This window comes from Apodemus sylvaticus, chromosome 1 (assembly GCF_947179515.1).
Source record: "Apodemus sylvaticus chromosome 1, mApoSyl1.1, whole genome shotgun sequence".
In the NCBI taxonomy this organism is placed as follows: Eukaryota; Metazoa; Chordata; class Mammalia; order Rodentia; family Muridae; genus Apodemus; species Apodemus sylvaticus.
In genome coordinates this window covers 99,995,181-100,007,831 of record NC_067472.1, presented here as the reverse complement: position 1 = coordinate 100,007,831, position 12,651 = coordinate 99,995,181, and the positions used below count along the sequence as shown (strand labels likewise).

Here is a 12,651-nt window from a genome sequence, read left to right as displayed (position 1 = left end):
GAGAATGGGTTCAGATGTTGCCATATTGCCTTGATTTCTGTTAGTGACGTTCCTGCGTTTGCCTTTTGCCATCTAGTTCTCACTGGTGTTAGTTGGTCTTGTCAATGCTGGACTCACCAGTGCAAGCTGCCCCTTCCCAGGTGGCCTCTGGTGCACAGCTTACCTCCTGCACTGCCTGGAGACAGGGTGCTGTTGCCCAGGCTGTTCAGATCCTGAAGCAGACACCTGAAGGCTCCCGCTGGGGCCTGCTGGATTCACTGGAGCACACCAACTTCTCCCCGCTGGCTGCCCGGAAGCCCCTCTTGCCTCTTGTAGGACCTGGAGATGTGGTGTTGCCGCCCAGGCTGATCTGGATCCGGAAGCGGAGAGATCTGAGGGCTCCTGCCAGAGGCCTCAGGACTGGAACCTAAGCTCCATGCCACAGGAGCAATCTGTGCTGTTAGCTCCCAGACTGCCTTTGGGAGCACACCAGGTCTCCCGCACTTCCTGGAGACCAAGTGCTGTGGCCCAGACTGTTCAGATCCCAAAGCAGGCACCCAAAGGCTCCTGCTGGGGCCTGCTGGATTCAGTGGAGCACACTGACTTCTCCCCGCTGGCCGCCCGGAAGCCGCTCTTGCCTCTTGCAGGACCTGGAGATGTGGTGTTGCTGCCCAGGCTGATCTGGATCCGGAAGTGGAGAGGTCTGAGGGCTACCATCAGAGGCCTCAGGACTGGAAACTAAGCTCAATGCCACAGGAGCAAGCTGTGCTGTGCGCTCCCAGACTGCCTCTGGGTGCACACCAGGTCTCCTGAACTTCCTGGAGACTGAGTGCTGTGGCCCAGGCCATTCAGATCCCAAAGCAGGCACCTGAAGGCTCCTGTTGGGGCCTGCTGGATTCACGGGAGCACACAGACTTCTCCCCGCTGGCCGCCCGGAAGCTGTGGCAGGTGTTCTTAACCACTGAGAAATCTTTCTAGTTCCACTTTCATCATATTTACACATTAGATTAAATTATAAACTTATAAATAAAGTTATAAAAATAAATATAAATTATAAAATAAACCAAAAATATGTAAAACACAAGAGTTATTCCTAAATAAATCACAGAAAATAATCATTTAAGAATAAAATATCATTAAAATAAAATATAAAACTTAAAATATTTCCTTGTTTAAAACACCATTACAACGAGGGAAACTATACCCTGGAAAAGCAGGATATTAAGCTTCTTTCATCAAACCCAAAGAAGATAACCACACATGTATAAAATTAAAATAAAAAATGATGGGAAGCAATAACCACTACTCCTTAATATCTCTTAACATCAATGGACTCAATTACCCAATAAAAAGATATAGAGTAACAGAATGGTTACATAAACAGGAGGCAGAAGCAAATGTAGGGCAAACAGAACCCTACATTATGCTGCATACAGGAAACACACCTCAGTGTCAAAGACAAAAAGTACCCTGGATTAAAAGGCTGGAAGACAATTCTAAAAGCAAATGGTCCCAGGAAACAATCTGGAGTTGCCATTCTAATATCAGATAAAATTGACTTTCAACCTAATGTCATCAAAAGAGACATGGAACGTCACTTCTTGCTGGTCAAAGGAAAAATCCAACAAGAAGAACTCTCAATCCTGAACATCTATGCCCCAAATACAAGGGTGCCCTCATTCATAAAATAAACTTTACTAAAGCTCAAAGCACACACTGTACCTAACACAATAATTGTGGGTGACTTCAACCCTCCACTCTCACCAATGGACCGATCAGGAAAACAGAAAATAAACAGGGAGACAGTGAAACTAATTGAAGCTTTGGACCAATTGGAGTTAATATATATATAATATATATATATATATATGTTAACTATATATATAAAACTTTTCATCCCAAAGCAAAAACATATACATTTTTCTTAGCACCTCATGGTACCTTCTCCAAAAGCGATCATATAGTTGGTCATAAGACAGACCTCAACAAATATAAGAAGATTGAAATAATCCTGTGCCTCCTATCAGATCACTATGGAGTAAAAGTGGTCTTTAATAACAATAAAAACAAGAGAAAGTCCACATACACATGGAAACTAAACAATACTCTACTCAATGATACCTTGGTCAAGGAAGAAATAAAGAAAGAAATCAAAGATTTCTTAGAATTTAATGAAAATGAAGGGACAACATACACTATGGGACACAATGAAAGCAGAACTAAGAGGAAAACTCATAGCTTTGAGTGACTCCAAAAAGAAATTTGAGAGAGCATACACTAGAAGATTAACAGAACAACTGAAAGCCCTGAAACAAAAAGAAGCTTATTCACCCAGGAGAAGAAGACAGGAAATCATCAAACTCAGGACTGAAATCAATCAAGTAGAAACCAAGAGAACCATACAAAGAATCAACAAAACCAAAAGATGGTTCTTTGAAAAAATCAACAAGATAGATAAACCCTTAGCCAGACTAACCAACGGGCACAGAGAAAGTATCCAAATTAACAAAACTAGGAATGAAAACGGAGATATTACAACAGAAACCGAGGAAATTCAAAAAATCTTCAAATCCTACTACAAAAACCTGTACTCAACACAACTGGAGAATCTGGAGGAAATGGACATTTTCTTAGACAGATACCAATTACCAAAATTAAACCAGGATCAAATAGGCCATCTAAACAGACCCATAACCTCTAAAGAAATAGAAGGGATCATAGATAGCCTTCAGACCAAAAAAAAAAACACAGTGCAGAATTCTATCAGACCTTCAAAGAAGACTTAATACCAATACTCTTCAAACTTTTCCCCCAAATAGAAACAGAAGGAACACTACCCAACTCCTTCTTCGAAGCCACTATTACACTGATACCAAAACCACACAAAGATCCAACAAAGAGAGAGAACTTCAGACAAATTTCCCTTATGAACATCGATGCAAAAATACTCAATAAAATTCTTGCCAACCGAATCCAAGAACACATCAAAATGATCATCCACCATGATCAAGTAGGGTTCATCCCAGTGATGCAGGGATGGTTCAATATAAGGAAATCCATAAATGCTATCCACTACATAAACAAACTAAAAGAAAAAAAACACATGATCATTTCATTAGATGCTGAAAAAGCATTTGACAAAATTCAGCATCCTTTCATGCTAAAAGTCTTGGAAAGGACAGGTATTTAAGGCGATATCTAAACATAGTAAAAGCAATATACATCAAACCGGTAGCCAACATCAAAGTAAATGGAGAGAAACTTGAAGCAATCCCACTAAAATCAGGGACTAGACAAGGCTGCCCCCTCTCTCCATATCTTTTCAATATAGTTCTTGAACTCCTAGCTAGAGCAATTAGACAACACAAGGAAGTCAAAGGGATACAAATTGGGAAGGAAGAAATCCAACTATCACTATTTGCAGATGATATGATCGTATACTTAAGTGATCCTAAAAACTCTACTAGAGAACTTCCCCAGCTGATAAACAACTTCAGCAAAGTGGCTGGCTACAAAATCAATGCATGCAAATCAGTATCCTTTATATATTCAAAGGACAAGCAGACTGAGAAAGAAATTATGGAAATGACTCCCTTCACAATAGCTACAAACAACATAAAGTATCTTGGGGTGACTCTAACCAAACAAGTGAAAGACCTATATGACAAGAACTTCAGATCTCTGAAGAAGGAAATCAAAGAAGATCTCAGAAAATGGAAAAATCTTCCAAGCTCATCGATTGGCAGGATTAATATAGTTAAAATGGCCATCTTGTCAAAGGCAATCTACAAATTCAATGCTATCCCCATAAAAATCCCAACCCAGTTCTTCATAGAGCTCGAAAGAGAAATTCTCAAATTCATCTGGAATAACAAAACCCAGGATAGCTAAAACTGTTCTCAACAGTAAAAGAACTTAAGGGGGATTCAGTATCCCAGACTTTAAACTTTACTACAGAGCAATAGTGATAAAAACTGCATGGTATTGGTACAATGTCAGGCAAGCGGATCAAATGGAATAGGATTGAAGACCCAGAAATGAACCAACACACCTATGGTCACTTGATCTTTGACAAAGTTGCTGAAATCATCCAGTGGAAAAAGATAGTCTTTTCAACAAATGGTGCTGGTTCAATTGGAGGTCAGCATGCAGAAGAATGCGAATCGATCCATTCTTACATACTTCTACTAAGCTCAACTCCAACTGGATCAAGGACCTTCACATAAAACTTGACACACTGAAACTAATAGAAAAGAAACTGGGGAAGACCCTTGAGGACATGGGCACAGGGGAAATGTTCCTGAATATAACACCAATAGCTTATGCTCTAAGATCAAGAATTGACAAATAGGACCTCATAAAACTACAAAGTTTCTGTATGGCAAAAGACACTGTCAAAAGGACAAAACGTCAACCCACAGATTGGGAAAGGATCTTCACGAACCCTAAATCTGACAGAGGGCTAATATCTAATATATACAAAGAACTCAAGAAGGTAGAACCCAGAGAATCAAATAACTCCATTCAAAATTGGGGTACAGAGCTAAACAAAGAATTTTCACCTGAAGAACTTCGGAGGGCTGCGAAACACCTTAAGAAATGTTCAACACCATTAATCATTAGGGAAATGCAAATCAAAACAACCCTGAGATTTCACCTCACACCAGTCAGAATGGCTAAGGTCAAAAACTCAGGAGACAGCAGGTGTTGGCGAGGATGTGGAGAAAGAGGAACACTCCTCCACTGCTGGTGGGATTGCAAGATGGTGCAACCACTTTGGAAATCAGTCTGGCGGTTCCTCAGAAAACTGGGCATGACACTTCCTGAGGACCCTGTTATACCACTACTGGGCATATACCCAGAGGATTCTTCAGCATGCAATAAGGACACATGCTCCACTATGTTCATAGCAGCCCTCTTTGTAGTAGCCAGAAGCTGGAAAGAAGCCAGGTGTCCTTCAATGGAGGAATGGATACCAAAAATGTGGTATATTTACACAATGGAGTACTATTCAGCCATTAGAAACAATGAATTCATGAAATTCTTAGACAAATGGATGGAGCTGGAGAACATCATACTAAGTGAGGTAACCCAGTCTCAAAAGATCAGTCATGGTATGCACTCACTGATAAGTGGATATTAGCCTAGAAACTTTGAATACCCAAGACATAATCCACATATTAAATGATGTCCAAAAAGAATGGAGAAGTGGCCCCTGGTTCTGGAAAGACTCAGTGCAAGAGTATAGGGGAATTCCAGAACAGGGAAGTGGGAAGGGGTAGATGGAGGAAGAGGGGGAGGGAAGAGGGCTTATGGGACTTGTGCGGGGAGTGGGGACCCAGAAAAGGGGAAATCATTTGAAATGTAAATAAAAATAGATCAATAAAAAAAAAGAAAATATACCGCAAAAAAATAAATAAATAAATAAAGACCACAACTCCTAATAGTACCACTCCCTATGGGCCATGAACATTAACCACCATATACTCATTTTAAAAAAAAGAATAAAATATCATTAAAATAAAATATAAAACTTAAAATATTTCCTTGTTTAAAAAACTTCAATCATAAGTGTTAAAATTTAAATGACAAATTACAAAGAAATTATTACTATAGTTATAATGGAGTTTTTGCTTCCTCAATATTAAAGATATAAATATATAAGTGATACTGTAAATTATGCAAATTAAATTAAGAGATTTAAATGTTATAATGAAAACATCAGTAATAATTTTATGTAAAATTAAATTTAAAATGTGTAGCATTATAGAGAAACATTTTCTTTTAATATAAAGGGTATGCAGTTGATTTTAACCTCAATTTAATAACCCTATGCATAAATATTATTTACATACCTAAGACAGTGACTTATTAATATGAACCCATACAAACACAAGCATAAAATATCATTACTTATCTAATAGTGATAATACAAGAAGTTACATTACAAATTTATGAGTGATGTTATACACTACAATTTAGGATTTTCAGGGCAGTTTGTCTTAGAACTGTTAAAGTGAATGATATAATCATTACATTCTAGCTATCCAGTTGGAAGTATTTATAGGTGTTGTCTTAGTCCTAAGCAACGCTTTAAAATAAAGGTTGTATTATTGGGAATGTATAGCTTTCAGACCTTTATTCAGAAAGGCTACATTAAAAGTTAACAGGAAGATAAAATATACTGAAGTCCAACCCTTGTGCTCTCTCAGAGACCTGAGTCCCATTGCTTTGTAAGGCTACCACACAGCCTACCTTACAGTACCTGTAAGTCTATAATGAGAAAAACACCCCGTGTGCCTCTATCCCATGAAGCAAATTTCTACTTGAGCACTCCATTAAATGAGTGCCTGAATCCAAAATGAAGAAACATCTAGTACCTGCACCTAGGGATTATCTCTGGGATTCTACATGAACTTGGTTTATTTCTAGAACACTGACTTCTATTAGTTTTAGAAACAAATCTTTACTTATTTTCTCTACTCCATTAAATGCATAATATTGTATGTGTCAGTGTTGTTTCCTCTTATTTTTCATGCAAGTATACATCTGAATAACCTTAAAATCAGATTAAATACTTCTCCTCTCAAATATTTGTTATTGACTTATAGAGAAAACTTTCAAAATCCTGACATTTTTATTGAATATAATCTTCATTACATTTCAAATGGTAAAACTTTCCCGGTTTCCCTCCTCCTCAAAAAACCCCCAACCCCCGCCTCCAAGTCTATGACCTTCCACCAGACCGACTCCCCCTCCCCCCCCCCATTTCCCTTTGTTGAGGCATCTATTGAGCTTTCACCTGACCAAGGACCTCTCCTCCCACCCCTGACAAGGCATTCCTCTGCCTCATTTTTGGTTGGAACCATATGCACCCCTTGGTGGATGGTTTAGTCCCTGGGAGTCCTAAGGTATCTGGGTGGCCTACATCATTGTTATTACCATGGGGCTGTAGACCCCTTCAGCTCTTCCCAGCATCCCTCCAACTCCTCCATTGGGGACCCCACGCCCAGTTTAATGGGTGGCTGCTAGCATCTGCTTCTGTATGTGTAAGGCTGTGGACTTCTTGTTGTCCATAATAGTGACAGGGGCTTGGTGAGTGTTTATAGGATGAATTGCCAGGTTGTACAGTCTCTGGGTGGCCTTTACTTCAGTCTCTGCTCCACATTTTGTCACCTTTATTGCTCCTGTGAGTATTTTGTTCCCTTTCTCAGAGGAACCAAAGCACCCTCACTTCAGTCCTCCTTCCTCCTGAGCTTCCTATGTTCTGTGAATTGTAACTTGTTTATTTTTAGCTTTTGGGCTAATATCCACTTGGCAGTGAGTGCATACCATGTGCGTTCTTTTGTGACTGGGTTACCTCGCTCAGGATGACACTTTCTAGTTCCATCCATTTGCCTAAGAATTTCATGAATTCATAGTTTTTAAAAGATGAATAGTACTCCATTGTGTATATATACCACAAATTCTGTGTCCATTCCTTAGTTGAAGGGCATCAGGATTCTTTCCAGCTTCTGACTATTATAAATAAGGCAGCTATGAACATAGTGGAGCATGTGTCCTTATTACATTTAGGAGAATCTTCTGGGTATATGCCCAGGAGTGGTATAGCTGGGGCTTTAAGTAGTACTATGTCTAATTTTCTGAAAAATTGCCAAACTGATTTCCAGAGTGGTTTTACCAGCCTGCAATCCCACCAACAATGGAGAACTGTTGCTCTTTCCCCAAATCCTCAAAATCCTGACATTTATGTTCTAATAAGCACTGTACATTATGCAACACTGTGCAACATCATATCAGAAGCTGTTGCTGCTACCTGACTACAACTTTGTACACATCTATAATGATCAATACTTCCCTGAACCTGTTCCTCACCATCAACTTTCCCCAGCATCTGGTAAGCACTTTCTATATTCAGTTTTTATGATAGCAACTCAGAATAATTTTATTGAGTGTTATAAATATTTAGCTGTAAGACTTCCTTTGAGTTAAACATGAGTATAAAATAATTATCCAATATTCATAAATGTAACTTTATTTTCTCTAGTACAGAATATTAAATTAGCAATAAAATAAGTTACCCTGTTTATTTCTGCTATTCTTCCCATATCAACATATTTGTCCATCGAAACACTTTTATAAATTCTATTTTTCACTGAATTACAAGATGCTAGAATCCCACATTTTTATGCACCTTTCAACTTTCCTACACCTCCATCTTCCTATCTCTTCTCAGCATAAACCTCCTTTCCTCCATGCTCTGTCAAGCCCCATTGCTTACAGTTTGTCTCCCAATGCACCCTTTCTAGTTTCCTAGTTCTACAAATACTCTAGATCAAAAGCATGAACTGAGGATTTAGAGCTAGAATCCACAGATAAGACAGGACATATGATTTTTGCTTTTCTGTATCTGTGTTACCTCACTTGGTATAATTATTTTTGTTTACAGTTCCATCAATTTAGCTACAATATTTATTATTTCATTTTTCTTTTTAACTTAACAAAATTCTATAGGATATATGTTCTAAATTTTGATTATCCATTCATCCATTAATGGACATCTACAGTGATTCCATTTTCTATTGTGAATAAAGTGACAATGAACAAAAATTTTCAAGAGTCTTTATTTTATGATGTAGATTCCATTAGGTATATGCCCAGAAATGCCATAACTTAGTCAAATATTAGTTCTATGTCAAGATTATTGAGAAATATCTATATTTATTTCCATAGAGGCTACAATGATTAACATTTCCATCTTATTGTTTGGTGTTCCTCACACCACATCTATAGCAATGTTTGTTGTCATTTCTCAAAGATGGTACTTCTAACCAGGGATTTATGGATACAAAACTACAGAAATTATACATATTCATGAGTAACCAGATGATGCTTTTGCACATGTATACATTGCAAATTTTTAAAGGTAGATGCACTTATTTTGAATATGGATCCTAGGGAAATTTTGAGAAATTTCAAGATATGCTTGAAAAATTGGAGAAGCACTTATTATTGTCACAGGATAGAAGTATAAATATTTGGTTCAGTGCAGTTTCCTTAATTGAAAATAAAATGAAGAAAGGGAAGTTGTTACACACAAACACAAACACACACTGTAATCCATGTATGCATCTGTCAAATCATCCTGAAGACTGATGCTAATTCAACATATAACAAAACTGTAACTAATTTATTTATACTAAAACATTAAACAAAACTCAAAAATCTTCCTTGATTTATATGTGAATCATATACTTGATATATAGTCTAATTCTCACTTATTACCATTATACTTTGTTATCTACAAAAATTTCCAATTTCCAATGTATAATCACTTTAGAACATCAAAATGCCATGTTTACCACCTTGTCATGAACCTGGTCTTTATGTCCATATATGACAAATCATCAGAATCTCCAGTTTTTCCTGAAAAAAATTCACAAATCATTTCCAAAAAAACTGCATACTTTCTTGGCATTCCATACTTCTCTACCGAAAGACATACTTCTTACTCTAGGATTTAGCAGAAATGTTTCATTCACACAAGAATTCTGACTTTCTGAAAGAATTGTTAGAAATGTAACTACTAGAAATACCTAGAGGTTGGACTATGGTGACAGCCGTTTTCCTAGCACTCTCTTCAAAGCCCCAGTAACCTCTTTATTCCTCAGGCTATAGATGAGGGGATTCAGAGCTGGTGTTACAATTGTGTAGAAAACTGAGCTGATATTGTCTTGTTTGGGGCTGTGGAAGGGACTAGGTAGAACATACATGAAGGAAGCACCCCCATACCACATCCCCACCACAGTCAGGTGGGAAGAACAGGTGACAAGGGCTTTCTTCCTGCCCTCATTAGAGGGCATATTGAGCACAGTGAACAGAATTAGTGAATAGGAAGCCAGGATGGCAGTAAGAGGAAGAATTAGCACAATAACCCCCATCAAATAAACCATCAGTTCATATGTAGAAGTGTCTTCACAGGCCAGCTTCAGCAATGGGGGTATCTCACAGAACAGGTGATTGATCTGACGATTTTTGCAGAAGGAATACTGCATGGTGTAGATGCTGTATCCTAGAGCACTGAGGGATGCCAGGATCCATGAGGCGGCTATCATGAGCCAGCAGACTTTGTGACTCATTAATATTGTATAGTTTAGAGGTTGACAAATGGCCACATACCTGTCATAGGCCATAAAGGCAAGAAGGAGGTCCTCTGCACTACCCAGTACCAATTCTAGAAACATCTGAAGGGCACAGCCTCCAAAGGATATGGTATTGTCTTTAAGGAGAAAATCCACAACAGCCTTTGGAGTGATAACTGATGTCAGGAGGAGGTCCATGAGAGAGAGCTGTCCAAGCAGGAGATACATTGGCACATGGAGCCGGGCATCCATGGTGATGACCAGGAGCAGCAGTCCATTGCTGGTCAGGGCTAAGAAGTACAGGGCTGTGATTGCAGCACAGAGCAGTTCAGGAGAGCCACTGCTATCCAGAATGCCCACCAAGATGAAGTCACTTCCCAAGGTTGAGTTCCAGAGCTCCATTCTGTGTTGTCTGCTTACCTGCCTAGAAATAGATGGTTCAGACTCTGTGAACTTGTGCTACAATAGGGCCTAATTCTGTAACATTAGAAATCACTTAGGATTCCCAACATGGCTTCCTATATTTATACATTAGTCAATAGCTTTGTTTCTTGATTTTCAAATTTCTCATTCTTTTATATTTTTTTTCTGAATTTTTGTGTATATTATTGAGAATTTCATACATAAGTACAGTATTTACTCCCATTCTTTTTCCACTGAACTCTATGTCCCATACTCTCTTAAATTCATTAATTGTTACACATATGTGTGAGTACACACACACACACACACACACATGAGTACACACATATATACTTAGTCTATTTAGTGTTGCTCATATGTACATGTCCTTAAGGCTCATTTCCTACATCACATCAGTCCATATCTGTTTGTGGGTAATCACATTGGAAATCACATTTTTCATGTTGCTATTCCTCTTGCTCTGTCTCCCATTTTTCTTGATCCTCAGAAAAGAATACCAATTCTCTAAAATATACAGTTCTATATTTAAGAAAATGTTGCTGTTAGAATTAAACTTTTTTTAAATAATTTGAACATCTTTGCTTTTATCAAGATTTTGTATAGCTGTAAAGACAAAGAAATATAACAAATAAGTTCCTTCCATGGAAAACTAGTTTATTTTTCTCATAAGATATGGTTAAAACAAATAAAAATAGCTTTTTATGTTGTACTATAGTCCAGTAATCCTAGCCAAATACAGCCTTTAATGCCAATGTTTCAACATCCCTCCTGCAAGTTGAGAGTAATTGCACTATGTGGGGACAGGAATGAGAAGGCCAATCTCTCTATTTTGAAAATCCTATTGGTGCACAGTACCTAATCTTATAGAGAATGCAAGAAAGTCAGTAGTGTCATATCTACAGGGGTCTATGATCTGCATGCAACAGCACCACTAAAGCCAAATCAGAGCATGAAATTAAAGATGTGGAAGTCAGGTGTCCTTGTAGGGATCATTCACCTGTGTCTTGACACATGTTTATTAATGAACATTTCATTAGCCTACATTGGCTTCTCTGGAGATTATCAGTACCGTAACATTTAAAAGGTATGGAGGAGCAATTGAACTAAAAGATCTAGCAAATCTGACAAAGTATCTCAAGGTCTTAGGTTTGGCGTTGGAATCTGTGTTTTGATTAGCCACACTTATAGGATATACATTTCAATAAAATAGAAATGAAATTCCTATCTTACCTGTTGAGAAGCCTCCTGCTTGACCACCCCAGCTGCACTTAGACAGCTTGAAGACAGAGGAGGTAGCTGTCCTTGGCAGCACTCAATTCGTTTTGCTGTTAGTGAAGTATGTCCAAGTCCATCCAACATCAGCTGTCAGGGCTGTCCCAGTCTTTCTTCTGATCTGCAGATGTACACTAAATGTAGCAGTGGGTTCAGTCAGGCTGCTAAGCATCTTTGAGCGATGCAGTATGGAGCAAGATGCTTTTCCTGTTTTTAAGTCTGAGAAATTGTAGAAATTGCTTTCACATAACAGGTTGAATTTAGGGAATGTCTATTTGTGTAAATTATTGGACTGCCTTTGGGTACAGATTCTTATATTTCTTTACTCTTAATGCTTTCTGGAAACACAGATCAAAGTAGCATATAGAAATTTGAAATTAAGAGAGATGACCAAAGGATGACATTGAGTCTTGCCGAAATATAAGTGGGGCAGAATAAGCTAGTGGTTTTTGAGATTCTGTTTGTCTTCTGAGCCCAGGACCTTTTCTTCTTCTTTTTCACTTGCGAATATTCTCAGAGGGGCTTAAATCCCAGAAGAAAAACACCCCCTTGGAAGCACTGGTCTAGGAAAATAAAAGTTAATGAATCCTCTTGGGCATGTTTCTTGGTTTTCCTTTCAGAAGTTCTTCTGTAACTAAATAAGCTCTGAGGCCTTTCTCTGAATAAAGGATCCAACTTCTTTATCTTCCTATGTGCTGGGACTATAGGCACACAATAACTATTTTTTCTAAATTTCTTTGTAACTTTAAGGAAACACCAGCAGTCGGTGTTTTCATTTCTAAGTGAATAGACTTATATTTATATCCGCTTGGTCAGGACTCCAGCTGAGAAAAAA

At 38.2% G+C, this 12,651-nt stretch overlaps 1 protein-coding gene across 1 annotated transcript; it reads right to left on the bottom strand.

Annotated features, from left to right (window-relative positions):
• Window positions 1-9,587: 9,587 nt before the first annotated feature.
• Window positions 9,588-10,523, bottom strand: LOC127680297 (olfactory receptor 2AG1-like). The gene has a single exon (XM_052175804.1). The coding sequence runs from the start codon at window positions 10,521-10,523 to the stop codon at window positions 9,588-9,590; it is 936 nt and encodes a 311-aa protein (XP_052031764.1).
• Between the last annotated feature and the right edge of the window lie 2,128 nt (window positions 10,524-12,651).

What these genes read in the sequence shown, in the direction of transcription:
- LOC127680297 (XM_052175804.1), bottom strand. Translation starts at nt 10,523, where the DNA reads ATGGAGCTCTGGAACTCAACCTTGGGAAGTGACTTCATCTTGGTGGGC.